The sequence below is a fragment of the Solenopsis invicta genome, chromosome 7 (assembly GCF_016802725.1).
Source record: "Solenopsis invicta isolate M01_SB chromosome 7, UNIL_Sinv_3.0, whole genome shotgun sequence".
In the NCBI taxonomy this organism is placed as follows: Eukaryota; Metazoa; Arthropoda; class Insecta; order Hymenoptera; family Formicidae; genus Solenopsis; species Solenopsis invicta.
In genome coordinates this window covers 10,193,657-10,208,458 of record NC_052670.1, presented here as the reverse complement: position 1 = coordinate 10,208,458, position 14,802 = coordinate 10,193,657, and the positions used below count along the sequence as shown (strand labels likewise).

Genomic DNA, 14,802 nt, shown 5'->3' with positions numbered 1-14,802 from the left:
ACCTGGTTTATAATTTTTTGAAGACAACCAATTACTAAGAGATTTGACGGGAACACTTGAGATAGCTTTGTCTCACAAACTCATAAGCAGCTGGAGAGTAAAAATGTAAGGATCTGGCAAAATTTTTTAATTGAGCAGAAAACGCAGTCGTAGTTTATTTTTCTTTTATTCGAATTATCAATTCTTGTAAATGTTCAGGTAATTCCTAATTAAGAGAAAAAAGTAGTTATAAAAATTTTTGAATATTTTAAGTTAACCACAACCGTTTCATAATATAAAAAAATGATTAAAATTTAAATTTTTAAAATATTTCTTATAAAATGTACAGTTTTTATAACTGTACCGTTACTTATAAATATATAAAATAAGAAATTAAACTTAAAAATAAAGACATTAAGATTATATATTTGAATGGGGAAAGTTTAAGTTTTCAAACAATTTAATTTATTAAATCTGTTTAAAAAATAACATTTATTGACTAAGTGACTATTGGCAATTATTAAAATGACTATTTTCAAACAAAATAAGCTCTGTGAAATAAAAATTGGTTTATCGATCATTTCTGCATCCTATGTGAAAATAAACAATGCATATTAACATAGTTCAATGGACTGTAATATATGATGCTAATGATTGTATATTTAAATTTCTCTCATAATTACACACTTTATGGTTCAATTATAGTACAAAGTACATTTTATATAAAAACAATTAAACATAAAAATACAATTGATTGAAATATAATTACAATTTATATTTATTTATGTATATTAATTATATTTATACTTATATTTAACTGTAATTATTTAATTAAAATTAATTATAGTTATTAATATTAAATAATATTACAGGAAAAAATTATATGAATTTTTCCATTACATAATATATGATTGAAGTGTATATTGAAACTGTACTGCTACATATAATTACAAATTTACCTGTAAACATTCAGCAGCTTTAGAAAACTGTTTCTCTTTCATGATTTTGATTAGTTCTCTTATATTAGTATTTATTTTTTCTTTTTTAGTTAACTTCATATGGATAGCAGATTTTTTAGATTTTTCAGCAGCCATAACTCTTACAAATCGCTCCCAAGCTTCATCTGAAGCAAAGTGCTCTTTTGGAAAAAACTCTGACTGACTTCCGACCATAAAACAAAATTTTGTTGGGTGAATGTTGACGACAGATGATTTTCTAAATATCAATAATACAATTAATAATACAGTTATTTTATAAAATATTAAGTTTAAAATATTCAGCAGTAAAAAAATTTTACAAAAATTCTAATGTACCTATATTTTTCACATTCTATCTTCAATTTTTCACTCGACTTTTCATTTGTATTTGCAATGTTCATACCACGAACTCGATATAATCTGTCATTAGACAATCTATTTTTATTTTGATATATCCAACAGAGCGAAGATTTTCTCACAACATATTTTTTTCCATTAACGTTCACATCTAAAAATAAACCTTTATTACTTTCTGTACAGTTAGTTGTATAATCTCTTAAATTTAATTTTGTTTAATTTTTAAATATTAAAATATCATTTGGCAAATTTTCCAAATCTTCGAAATTTCCGAAATCTTCACTGGCAGATACAATATCTTCATTTTGTTGTTCTATAATATCATCATTATTTTCCTCTTCTTCTTCATTTTCCTCTTCGTCAATTAAATGTCGAATGTTGATCTCTTCAAAACTTTCCTTTATTATGTCTTCATTCATATTCATTTCTAATTTTATTGCAATATTTAGTGCATCATTTTTAGCGGTGTCCAAAATATGTAAAATTTTTTTTGTAGATGGAATTTCATCAGAATTTAAAGTTCTATCTGAAGAAATTCCTAATCTATTATTTTCTTCTCGTGGAAATAGAAATGTATCGCCTTGAAATAAGAATATATTATTAAAGTAAATTGAACTTTTATAATTATGTATAAATTTAATTAAAATATTATGAATTAAACTTACTTAAGTCAGTACTTATGTCGTTTAAAAGTTGCACTCGATTTAAATGTCTCAAAATGCTCAATAAATTAAAATTAGTTATTGTTGAGAAAGTAGATGTCATGGATTTTATTTGTCTGAAAATTTTTTCACATGGTTGACTGCTACATAACCAAGGTGTAAACTGATTATTTTCTCGTAATTTTTCAATCAATATTAATAAACCATGTGCATTTAATTCTATGGACGTGTAAGCATTAGAAGTTATAACATTTTTATCAATACTGTAGTTATTTTCTTGTAACCACCTTCTCCACAATCTTAAAAAAAATGTTGCGTGCCACATGGAATATATGCGCTCTTCAATTTTTAATTTTTTATTTAAAAAAGAATTTAATATACGTTTAATTAAAATAAGAAATTGTTACTCTGGCTATTTGGAATAGCAGATAATAATTCCGTTACTCGAGGCGCACATAATTTTTTAACTGCATCAAAATTCATCTTATCTTTTGCTGAAAAATAATTTTTAGAATTTTAGATAAATAATACAATATTTCATATATTAATTAAACTAAATTAAACATACGTTCAAGATCACTGTCACATAATAAATGTTTATCTTTAGAAAATTGCTTTATTAATTTTTTCACATGTTCTGGAGAGACAATTTTTGAGCCCATCGGTAAAAATACATTCGGTTTTAAAAATCTTGTTTTTATTTTTGTTCCAATATGAACTGTGTCTTGAATACATACTGGTTTTTTTATATCAAATTCTATCTAAAATAAATAATTAAAATAATTCGCACAGGTTGTTACATTATTTTTTAATTAAAGTTGTTAAATTAGTTATATATTAGTATAGTTAAATAGTAATATTATTAATATAACAAATTATTCTATTGTTCTATATTTGCAATTTGAAACAGAAATTTGATTGATTCTAATTGACAACATTGTTAATTTAACAACTTGCTTGAAAAAAATAGAAATGAATGAATTACTCACCTGAAAGTAAGGAGAATATGGATTTTTAGACAATAAAGGAATTTTAGACCATATTCTCATGTCTTTTAAGCACCTTGTATCACCGTCATTTGAAAATCCAGTTATTTGTATATCAAGTTTTTCAAGTTCATTTTTTAAGAACGTCCATCTAGCTAAGACGTCATTATGATTAAATCTATTATCATCACTTGCAAAAACTGTTAAACAAAATGCTGGTGCGTTATCAATAAGCGGTTGAGCCATGTACACATAGGCATTACAGCCAACAACATATTTTGAAAAGGCATTTTCAATGTCTTTTACAGAATTTACATAAAAATTATTTTTGGGAAATCCATTCTTTTTACATGAAGACACAAAGCCAATCATTTGATTACTTTTAGAATCATATGCTATGTTCTTAATTATTGCGGTTTGATGTTCAGAAATAAATACATTTAAAGGATAATTTCGTTTTATTAAGAACAATTTTAATTCTTTTAATCGAACTATTCCATTGACTATATTACTTTCCTTATCTATTAATCTGTTAATTGTTGTAATTGATGGTAATATACTTTGTAGATTCGCATGTAAAAGTTCATAGAGCACACGACCACCAACAATGAAAATATATAAACTAAAAAGTTTTAAAGGGCTAGTAAATTTGTTTCCATGTTTCTTGCGTTTGATATTCTTCATTGCCGTATCTTTTAAACATTCTAAGAATGAACTTATATTTGCAAAATTGCTTGTATTTTCTGTATTAGCGATACTTAACAAAGTATTTTGTAAATCAGGATGGTCTTCAATAATTTTTGTAATAGTTTTAAGAAAATAATCTGTAATTTTAGTCTGGGATTCATCAAATGCTTCAAATTTTTTTAGTTTTCGTTGTTGTCTACTCATGACATCTACTTTTGCATTCTTTTCCATTTGTAGTTGAGGCTCATTATTTAACGTTGCAGAATTATTAGCCTCTTCAATAATTCTGCGTTCGTAAAAATCCGATAATTCTAATAAATTAGAAGTTTCACTGCAATCGGTTACACTTGGACATAATGGTTGTAACTCAGGTTGTTTTCGAGCTGTTTGTCAAAGAAAATGCATTTAATTCTATGGGATTTATATTTGGCGAAATATAAATTTCCGCATTTTGAATAGTATTGGCATTAGTGTTGGCCAAACTATTAGTAACAGTAATTTCAGATAAAATATTTATGTTATTTTGAATTTTATTTTCGCTTTGAGTTGAACTCGGAAGTGAACTTGGAAGTGAACTTGCAAAAGAATTGTTATTTTGTACTTTTATAAATGAAAGTAAAGTATTGTTAGGTTTGTTTTCTTTTCTCTGTTTTTTGTTTCTTCTATTTTTCATATGAATTAAAATGTGCTTATTAAAATTAGATAATATCCATTTTCTTCCAATTCCAGAATTTTTTACCGAATATCCTGTGGAAATAAAATCGCAGAAGCAGCATTTAATTTTTGCATAATAATTTTCATTATCCATTGTGACCTTTAAATTATCAATTTTTTAAATAAAGTCTTCAATATGTTCTTCACAGTACTCATCAATACATCTTTTAACATATTTTTTAGCCAAATTTTCTACGTATTCTTTAGCATTATCTGTTTTATTTTCTTTGTCATTTTCAATTATTACTTCCTCTGCTTCTCTTTGCATGTCATGCGAAAGTTTCTTTTCTTTTGGCTCTTTTCTTTTTTTCCTTCACGAGTACTATTTTTCTCATTACATTTTATACAAAATTTATTTGAAATATTTTCAACTTCCTTGACACAGATTTCCTTTAAATGTAACAGTAGTTTCTTGTAACCTAACCATCAAGAATCTTGAAAAGTGATGGATTTCGATGATATATTTTGCCATGATAAATAATTCCACTAATTCATTTAAAAGTTTAGTTAAATCTTCTTTTGCGAACTTTTCTAATTCCGCTATAGAAGCATCATCTATTTTCGAAATCGATATAATATTATCATAGCCTGCATAATTTAAAAGTAATTTTATATAACTTGGTAATTTTGTATGATAATTATTTAACAGTTTATCAATAAAGTTTTCAGCTTCCATTTTAAATCTGAAATATATAATCTCGATAATAAAAATTATTTTTTATTACAAATGTATATTTTATTGGAGATCGAAAAAAGTAGATAGAATTTTTTTAGTAAATCGTACTTAACTGTGTGTCAAAGAAACGAACGTATTCTTTCGTAGAATAAACTTGGGTAAGATGGCCATTGTTTTTCAAAATGCAAAAAACGCATTTTTATTTTTATTATTTTTTTAATAATGTTTGACATATCACTTCACTGAATCTTAAAGTTAATAATATTATTGAATTTAAAGAGAAAACATTTATTAGAAATCAAATATTAACAAAATATTATAACATATGCATTGGCCATCTTATCAAAATTTTAAGGAAAAGATGGCCATAGTATTATGGGACAGTTGGCTATACACGTTTCATGTTAAAAATGAAAGTATAATAATATTTTCTAAAGTGATAAATAAAACTTATAATTTTATACATTTACTATAAACACGTATATACATATATCTTAAATATATATAATTATATATGATTTAGTTATAATTATACTGCAATAGTAACATGAAAATTTTTAAAAGTTGATATTGCAATAATAACGTAACAATTATAATTCTTTTAAAGTAAGGAAAAAAACAGATTTTTATAATTTAAAAAAAAAACAATATATGAAAAAACAAAGTGGGCCATCTTGGCCGAATTGTAAGAAAAAGATAATCATGGTGTATTTAAATAAATAGTGAAAATAAGAGCACAAATTATAAGTCATGTTACAATTTAGCTTCCTTTATTATATACGTAACGTTGATTATGATGGCTTAACAGTAATTTATTCGACGTTATAGCAGGACACATGCAAAATTTTGCAGGTAGTTACAAGTAAAAGTATTATATAATATTCAGAATAAGATTGTTTCGAATAGTGTACGTATATAAACTACTGTAAATATTGATTATCTTTCAGAATGACTATAAAAATGCACTATTTAGCAATTACTGGAGAAATTACAGACTATGGCCACCTTTTCCGTATGGCCATAATACCCCAATTTACCCTAATCATTTGCGATATAGGTCTGTCTGGCTGATGAATACTCACATTTTTGTTACAAAATATAGATAGTAATTTTTATTTCCAAAGGAAACTCGTCGCTCGTGTTTGTGCGCGTTCGTGTTTGCAGACGTTTTTTAGGTTATTGTTTATCTTTTTGGCGTTTCACTCCTTGCACTTCTTTTATTACCGTACACTACTATAGAAATACTGCATTAATCTGATATTTATACAATTTACTCAAATATTGTCATTTATTGCAAAGTTATTGCTAACGTATTGCTACGTATTGTTAATGTATTGCTATGTATTGCCATCTATTGCTACGTATTGCCATCTATTGCTACGTATTGTTAATGTATTGCGCGTATTACTAGTATTGCCTGTTTTATTTCTGTACTGCCGCAATATATTTATAGAGAAATGTACAATGATTCCCACTAGTGGTTGACCCCTCGTTAGCGACATGTAATTAATGTTAATTTTCACTAATATTTGTCAAAACTCTTTATGTTGCTATTATATTATTAATGCAATGTATCACTACGTACGTGCGTGATAAAGAAATTTAAATTCACAGAAATATTAAATTTAATAATCGATACGATTTGTTACTATTTAGCAATATTAAATTGAAGTATAATAGCAATTTTCATAAAACAGATAAAATGATGACTTACCGCTAACCATTAGTAGCAGGAGAAAACTTCCAGCCGAAAAGAAATGCGCCACGGCGTGATTTTTGGACCAAACAGAGTTAAATAAACCTAAAATATTAAAATGAATAATTGATGTAATCTCCTGCAATTTCTAAACTGCTGCTGCGTGCTTTTCTTTATGAATCATGTAGAATACCTACTCACCCAATATCAATCCGCAAAAGCCGCTGAGAAATACGACAAAGAATATGAGGAATATCGATCCATTATAATCCGTACTCAATAGAACAAAGAATATGAGAATTAACAGGATGGTATCGATAAGTGCGTTTAAACTCTGGTAAAGAATGTGAGATAGCAAGATTTCTTCTGTCCTGACTCCTAATGCATATTTACATTCGTATTATTACAATAAAAATAAAAAGATAAAAAGTAGTTGTAAAATTAATTTAGATTAGAGTAATTTTAGATTAGAGTCTAAATTACCTTGGACCGCACTTCTGTTCCAGAGACCGTCCGACCGATCTGCGAGTATCAGGTCGGTAGAGATTGTGACACTCAAATAGAAGATAAATCTGCAGAAGGAAAAGTAGTTTAGAAAGAGCAATTGATTTTATTTGTTATCTCGGCCTAATTTTTGCTTACGCTAATATGGCTGACGGTATCGCGAAATCTTTATAATTGTAGTCACTTTTACCATAAATAGGATCTTCAAACTGAAAATGGATTGGAATTTTATATTCTTATTTTAGTTCTGCACAATAGAGATGTATAAATTATAATATAAAATAATAGTAATAATAATATATACTTTAATGGGTAGATCAATCAATTTTATCGAATATTTGCAATCTCTCATAATATCCTGAAGAACTTCCATAAAACGCTTGGATAGCTTTCTCTGTATAAAAAGCCCAGTTTGTGTATCTGCAACAAAAAAACATTTTAAATTTGAAAATATAGTTTAAATAGATTTTTTCTACGCGCGCGCGCACACACAAATTCGTTATGGGATAAATGTTCTGTAGATATAAATAACGTACCACTCATATCGAGGTTAATTGTAATTTCACTGGCGTTAAGATCGGAATCACTCGTGTGAAGTTGATATTGTATTCGGTTTTGCAGACCTTTGGAAAAGTTTTGATTAAAGTGCATTACACCACAGAGTTTTCCAATATTGATTCAAGATCGCGAATTGTATACAACAAATTAAATATAAGGCAACAACGAGTATATAATTTGCAATCTTGAATCTATACGGCTTTACACGTCAGTCTTTAAAGACATTCTTTGAATAACACTCATTGTGAAAAATATTATCGAGTGCCTCGATGATCGAACTGGTTAAACCATTTTCGGAGAGTTGGCGGAACCAGGTTCAAACCATGGACATGGCAATTTTTTCGCAACGAAAAGATTTTTTTACTTTTTTCGGTGTAAGAAAATTTTAGAAATGCAAATTAGTAGTATTAATAAGTTGATTTTCAATTTAATTATGTTTTATTTTCAAGAGCTGTGTTTGAAACCGAAAGTAATTGCACGCAGCTTGAAATAAATAAAAACATTTGAAACATTATTTCATCATAAAGATCTTGCTATGACCGTCTCTGCCTATCTTATATTTAATTTGTTGTAAATAATATGTTCTTCCAGAGGCCTCGTTTTCCACTATTTCTTCTTATTAATTCTATCCATTCATCGCATTCTCTTTTGCTGTTGGCGGAGATCTGAAGGGTATCAAAATTGGTATAATCAACGAAGAAGCTGGCAATTGTGATTTAGGCAGCAATATTGGCAATGTTTGGAACAACGAAAGCATCTCCATCTTTAATAATCTCAGCTGCAGATTTCTGTATCATTTTAATGATTCTATCGCGATAAAGGTGACTTAAAGATTAACGTAGTCGATATGTATATGATTAAAATAAATTTTTGTTTTTTAGTGTTTCTCCCACGGATTTATTCCTAAATGAACTAAGAAGTTTTGTTTTGTAATATAAATTAACACTAGAGTGTGCTATTCATGCCTTTTTACATTATTCTGGGTGAATATTCATTCGCAAAATTAAGTTTTTTATACTTTTCGTTTATTTTCAGGTTGTAAGATATTAAAACAACTGACTCTATTTTAATAAACAAAATATTATTATTTTAAGATATCAAAATTTTAATCAAAGCTGTACTAAACTTGAATTAGCATCTGAGTGAAAATTTACCCATAGTAGAACTCTAGGTTTAAGAAAGAATAAAAATAATAATCAAATCTAAATGATTCTTATCAATACTTTGCTTTCAGGAATATTATCACGACTCATCTGAAGCGAAACGTGATGTACAAAATGGAAAACTCTGTGGTGTAATGCACTTTAATCAAAACTTTTCCAAAGGTCTGCAAAACCGAATACAATATCAACTTCACACGAGTGATTCCGATCTTAACGCCAGTGAAATTACAATTAACCTCGATATGAGTGGTACGTTATTTATATCTACAGAACATTTATCCCATAACGAATTTGTGTGTGCGCGCGCGCGTAGAAAAAATCTATTTAAACTATATTTTCAAATTTAAAATGTTTTTTTGTTGCAGATACACAAACTGGGCTTTTTATACAGAGAAAGCTATCCAAGCGTTTTATGGAAGTTCTTCAGGATATTATGAGAGATTGCAAATATTCGATAAAATTGATTGATCTACCCATTAAAGTATATATTATTATTACTATTATTTTATATTATAATTTATACATCTCTATTGTGCAGAACTAAAATAAGAATATAAAATTCCAATCCATTTTCAGTTTGAAGATCCTATTTATGGTAAAAGTGACTACAATTATAAAGATTTCGCGATACCGTCAGCCATATTAGCGTAAGCAAAAATTAGGCCGAGATAACAAATAAAATCAATTGCTCTTTCTAAACTACTTTTCCTTCTGCAGATTTATCTTCTATTTGAGTGTCACAATCTCTACCGACCTGATACTCGCAGATCGGTCGGACGGTCTCTGGAACAGAAGTGCGGTCCAAGGTAATTTAGACTCTAATCTAAAATTACTCTAATCTAAATTAATTTTACAACTACTTTTTATCTTTTTATTTTTATTGTAATAATACGAATGTAAATATGCATTAGGAGTCAGGACAGAAGAAATCTTGCTATCTCACATTCTTTACCAGAGTTTAAACGCACTTATCGATACCATCCTGTTAATTCTCATATTCTTTGTTCTATTGAGTACGGATTATAATGGATCGATATTCCTCATATTCTTTGTCGTATTTCTCAGCGGCTTTTGCGGATTGATATTGGGTGAGTAGGTATTCTACATGATTCATAAAGAAAAGCACGCAGCAGCAGTTTAGAAATTGCAGGAGATTACATCAATTATTCATTTTAATATTTTAGGTTTATTTAACTCTGTTTGGTCCAAAAATCACGCCGTGGCGCATTTCTTTTCGGCTGGAAGTTTTCTCCTGCTACTAATGGTTAGCGGTAAGTCATCATTTTATCTGTTTTATGAAAATTGCTATTATACTTCAATTTAATATTGCTAAATAGTAACAAATCGTATCGATTATTAAATTTAATATTTCTGTGAATTTAAATTCCTTTATCACGCACGTACGTAGTGATACATTGCATTAATAATATAATAGCAACATAAAGAGTTTTGACAAATATTAGTGAAAATTAACATTAATTACATGTCGCTAAAGATTGTGTCACGTTAACTAAGTTATCATTATATGTAGAGGAGAATAGGGTATTATGACTACTGTGGACATTATGACCCCCATTATCCCCGTTATTAAGTGATAAATTCTAACAATTGTTTATGGAATGATTTAATTCGTAGCCCGCCGCTTTTTTAGCATGATGTTAATATCCAATACACAATAACTTATAACAATTGTTATAAAGCATTTTTACTTTTAAACATTTCTAAATTTTTTCAAGGTACATTTTAGCACTTAATTACATATACGAGGTGTGTTCAAAAAGTATCGCGAATTTTGTGTTTTTTCAAAAATTATTTATTTATTCATGAATATCTATTTTGTCCCCTTCAAAGTAATCCCCATGAGATATTATACACTTGTGCCAACGGTTTTTCCAATCTTCGAAGCACTTCAAAAAATCATTTTTTTTTATCTTGTTCAGCTCCTCCTTCGATGCCGTCTTTATCTCGTCAAGCGTAGCGTAACGTCGTCCTTTCATGGGCCTCTTCAGTTTAGGGAACAAGAAAAAGTGACAGGGGGCCAGATCTGGGGAATACGGTGGCTGCGGCATCATTAGTGTGTTGTTTTTGGCCAAAAAGTCGCGCACAAGCAACGATGTGTGAGCAGGGGCGTTTGGTACGAATTTCGCGGCGACCCGTCTCATGCCCAAATCATTGATAAAAATCGAATGGCACGAGCCAATCGATATGTTTAGGTCCTCAGCAACTTCTCTAACGGTGATTCGACGATTGGCCAATACCATTTTCTCCACTTCATTAATTTTTTCGTCTGTTGTTGAAGTGCTCGGGCGTCCGGCACGCTCTTCGTCGTTCACATCTTCTCGGCCTTCTGAGAACATTTTGTACCACCGATAAACGTTGCTTCGGTCCAAGGTAGCTTCTCCGTATGCCACAGTCAACATTCGGAATGCATCCGCGCACTTAATTTCGTTTTTCACACAAAATTTGATACAGGTTCTTTGATCCATTTTTTTGAATAGGTAAAAATCGAAGACGATCCAAAACACGTGCAAGCAAAGCAGCTGTCAACAATTAAGTGAACATTCAAAATGGCCGAGCTTGTCGGCATAAGTGAGAGACATGAGTACCAACATAACGCCACAAAAAGATCGAAATTCGAATATACGTAACCCGCGAAAATTCAAAATTCGCGATACTTTTTGAACACACCTCGTACTTCCTCAATGTTATCAAACTTGAGCGTATTATCACACAAATGTGAGTACACTCGAGTATTATTTGTTATTTAACTTTTTATTCGACTGTACACACTTCGAGTTACGCAGAGTTAAACAATAACGTGGAATTTTGTTAATATGATTTTTTAATTAAAATATTTATTATATCCAAATATTTCTTCGATAAATCGATTGTTACTCTAAAGAGTAATGTTCAGAAACATTGAGATATCATTTTATGTTTGTTGTTTAATATTAAACAGAAATAAAATGATATTTCTTATGATATCTTTAAAGTCTTTGAACGCAGGAAAATTCTAAACGATAGAAAAGTATATAATTTTGTAACAAAGTATTTTGTGTTTTTTTTTAACTAAAATAATTTTTTAAAAATTAATTTTGGTTAGCCATATTACCACCACTTTCTTTCTTCCACTGATTATGCAGTGCATCACATTTTTATAAATCACATCTTAAGTAATAAATATATTTTATTACTTTAAGCCTAGAATTTGTTAAAATAATCGTTCCAGTTTCAATATAAAATATTGATTATAAACCAAGTTATTCAATAAAATGAAAATAGGTTATTACCATATTACCATCTTCTCTTCTGCGTAATTTATTTATAAACATAATTAATTTATTTAAAATCGTAGGAACTATGTGGCCGTTGGAGGGAGTGCAAAAATATCTTCGCTGGTTTATGTACGCTATGCCAATTAGTTTGCCCTCCGTATCCATGAGACGACTCATTTACAAAGGTACTTCTATATTTAAGTGGGAAGTTTTAAGTGGCATCCTTACGAGTTTAACATGGATATCGTTTATTCTTCTGGTGACTATATTATATTTAAGACGGAAAATCTAGTGATATTTGGAAAAGACAATTTTTTTGAAAGAAATCAGAATGAGTTCAGTTGAAGTATGAGTGTATTTCAACTAACTAAAATGTGTAGACGCTTGATAATATTAGAGGATATTAAGACACGGTTCTATTAATTTATTGTCATGGCTCGAGGAGTACAATTTCGGAGTAAATGGGCGAAGGGAGCGCTAATTGTTGCCTACCGGCGAAATCGGAGTAACCGGTGTGGCACTTCAAATTTTGAAGTCAGGGTACTCGTACGTGTAAGGTAGGAGTTGAAACAGCCGTTGATTTCTCGTGTTAGCGCAAAATGAGAGTAGCGTTGATTCTTATCGTCAAATAAAAGATACGGTGGCGATGGATAGCGAAGCTTGAGTGAGATCGTGGCGAATCAGTAAAAATTTGTAAAAATACAGAAAAATAAGTCATGAAATAAACTCATTATAATATTTAAGAACTATATTCTTTGGTTCAATAACTATATTCTTTGGTTCAATGGTTACTTTAAAATCAGATAACTGTTTCATAGTCATGTTTCTTGGTTGTTATAGATAATATTTTGTGAAATCGTTATATGTGTACAAGCTGCAGTGATATCTTCTCTTAACATAGGGGTAAAATATAGTTTATACAAATCATAAGTGTTCGAGCTTGACACCTTCATTAAAATAGTTTAAAAAATAAAAATTAATATAATTCTAAACATTTTAAGTTTGTGAAATGCTGTTTAATCTTATAAAAGTATGAAAATGCTAGAACTTGATACCTTAATTGCTCATTTATATTTTGTCACTTATTTTTGTGTGTTTGTGATTTAAACTTGATTATCTAGTCTAGATAAACATGCTTCTATTATGTCATACTATTTAAATAGTTGTAACATCTTCCTTCATAGGAGGTGGCATTTTACTCATATATGTTGGGCACAATGTCAGTTTTAAAGTATTTACCTAATTTTTTTGCTCAAATATCTAGAATGTCGAAATTTTAATTGTATTATTAGTACGAATAAATAAAAGTCTCAAAAATATTATATTAATTATTCGTCGTTTAATTTCATAACGTGAAATTATGTCTGAAGAAAGGCATAAGACATCTTCCCCCGATTTACCTTAAAGGAGAAAGGTCAAATTTTTTAAAGCCAAATTAGTTCAGTAAAGCCAAATATATATATATATATATATACATATATAAAACAAAAAAAATACAAGGCTGAAAATTCTCTTATGAAGAAACTGTTTAGTATTAAGTTCCCAGGTATTACCACTAATTAAATGAAAACTTTCTAAAGATGTAAAAACTTATTAATTTTAGAGGATATACAAATACATTCGTATCATAATGGTAATATAAAATAATTCAGAATGTTTCTAAATATTTGATTTAAATAAAGATAGTTCCGTTTTATAATTATTTATTATAGTTTAAAAAATAAATTGTTCTTTTAAATAATTAAAAAATTTTTATTTATTAATTTAATCAATGACTTAATAATCGATTAAATAAAAACATTTTATAGGTGCGTCTCATAGCGAGGAACTAACGTTCTTGTTTCACGCTTCTATGATGAAAGAATTAAATATATCCCTATCTAAAGTTGATTCAAAAGATGGTAAAATGATAAACCACTTAACACAAATGTGGACAAGTTTTGCCAAAACACGGTACAACAAATTTAATGTTTCCTTTTCTCACGAATTTTTTAGGCATGTCCTTTTAATAACAATATTTTAATTTTATTAAACATATATTAATGATTACTTATCAATATGATTTAGGAATCCAATGCTTACTACAAATGCATAGTTACCGGTGACCGGATCACAGGAAAAATATAATAATGTAAAATATAAATTTATAGATGATTCGTAAAGATTCACATTTTATAAGAAATAGCAAAAACTAGATTCTGTTTTTTATTTTTAATAATACACATTTTTAATTTATTAAAAATTAAAATCAAATATCAATCATTTACTTAATTGCTTTTATTTATATTGTTATCCACTTTATAGTAATATATATTGCTTTATTGTTTAAAAAAATCATGTAAACATAACGCCAAGTGTATAATATTTTGTGACTCCAAAGAAACTAATAAATTATATATTCAATCATAAAAAATATATAAATAAGATAGAAATAATTTAAAAATTTGCGACATAACCTTTGTGTACTTTATTGGTCAAGCTATTTGTTTTTGTTTGCAATTAGAAAGATAATTAATTTGCAAAATAGTAAATTTATTCTTTTGTTCTATATATAATAAGTTTTCATAT

General features: G+C 28.3%; 3 protein-coding genes across 4 annotated transcripts; 1 reads left to right on the top strand and 2 right to left on the bottom strand.

Moving 5' to 3' along the window:
- Nucleotides 1–619: 619 nt before the first annotated feature.
- Nucleotides 620–5,292, bottom strand: LOC113004486. Of its 2 annotated transcripts, XR_005575287.1 has the most exons (4): nt 2,965–5,292; nt 2,544–2,736; nt 1,979–2,469; nt 620–1,893 (listed from the first exon to the last, which is right to left on the bottom strand). XR_005575287.1 is itself a non-coding variant. In XM_039452205.1 (3 exons), exons 1-3 carry the CDS (start codon nt 3,877–3,879, stop codon nt 2,363–2,365), a joined length of 1,215 nt encoding a protein of 404 aa, XP_039308139.1. In that variant the 5' UTR covers nt 3,880–5,292; the 3' UTR covers nt 620–2,362. The 2 variants fall into 2 exon arrangements, 1 of the variants encoding a protein (XP_039308139.1); XM_039452205.1 differs by having other exon boundaries at nt 620–2,469.
- A 516-nt stretch (nt 5,293–5,808) lies between these two features.
- On the bottom strand, nt 5,809–7,916 carry LOC120358325. Its single transcript, XM_039452212.1, has 7 exons — nt 7,775–7,916; nt 7,543–7,658; nt 7,377–7,447; nt 7,218–7,306; nt 6,936–7,112; nt 6,753–6,839; nt 5,809–6,271 (listed from the first exon to the last, which is right to left on the bottom strand). The coding sequence occupies exons 1-7, from the start codon at nt 7,887–7,889 to the stop codon at nt 6,222–6,224; spliced, it is 705 nt and encodes a 234-aa protein (XP_039308146.1). The 5' UTR covers nt 7,890–7,916; the 3' UTR covers nt 5,809–6,221.
- Nucleotides 7,917–9,064: 1,148 nt separating this feature from the next.
- On the top strand, nt 9,065–13,892 carry LOC105207217 (ABC transporter G family member 20). The gene is made up of 7 exons (XM_039452208.1): nt 9,065–9,208; nt 9,325–9,440; nt 9,536–9,606; nt 9,677–9,765; nt 9,871–10,047; nt 10,144–10,230; nt 12,315–13,892. The coding sequence occupies exons 1-7, from the start codon at nt 9,094–9,096 to the stop codon at nt 12,524–12,526; spliced, it is 867 nt and encodes a 288-aa protein (XP_039308142.1). The 5' UTR covers nt 9,065–9,093; the 3' UTR covers nt 12,527–13,892.
- Nucleotides 13,893–14,802: the final 910 nt, after the last annotated feature.

Coding starts and splice junctions, on each gene's coding strand:
- LOC113004486 (XM_039452205.1), bottom strand. CDS start 3,879: ATGGAAAAGAATGCAAAAGTAGATGTCATGAGTAGACAACAACGAAAA. Junction 2,737..2,964: donor CATATTCTCCTTACTTTCAG/GTGAGTAATTCA, acceptor TATTTATTTTAG/ATAGAATTTGATATAAAAAA. Junction 2,470..2,543: donor ATGTGACAGTGATCTTGAAC/GTATGTTTAATT, acceptor ATTATTTTTCAG/CAAAAGATAAGATGAATTTT.
- LOC105207217 (XM_039452208.1), top strand. CDS start 9,094: ATGCACTTTAATCAAAACTTTTCCAAAGGTCTGCAAAACCGAATACAA. Junction 9,441..9,535: donor TGATTGATCTACCCATTAAA/GTATATATTATT, acceptor ATCCATTTTCAG/TTTGAAGATCCTATTTATGG. Junction 10,231..12,314: donor CCTGCTACTAATGGTTAGCG/GTAAGTCATCAT, acceptor TTAAAATCGTAG/GAACTATGTGGCCGTTGGAG.
- LOC120358325 (XM_039452212.1), bottom strand. CDS start 7,889: ATGCACTTTAATCAAAACTTTTCCAAAGGTCTGCAAAACCGAATACAA. Junction 7,659..7,774: donor AATTAACCTCGATATGAGTG/GTACGTTATTTA, acceptor TTTTTGTTGCAG/ATACACAAACTGGGCTTTTT. Junction 7,307..7,376: donor ATACCGTCAGCCATATTAGC/GTAAGCAAAAAT, acceptor TTCCTTCTGCAG/ATTTATCTTCTATTTGAGTG.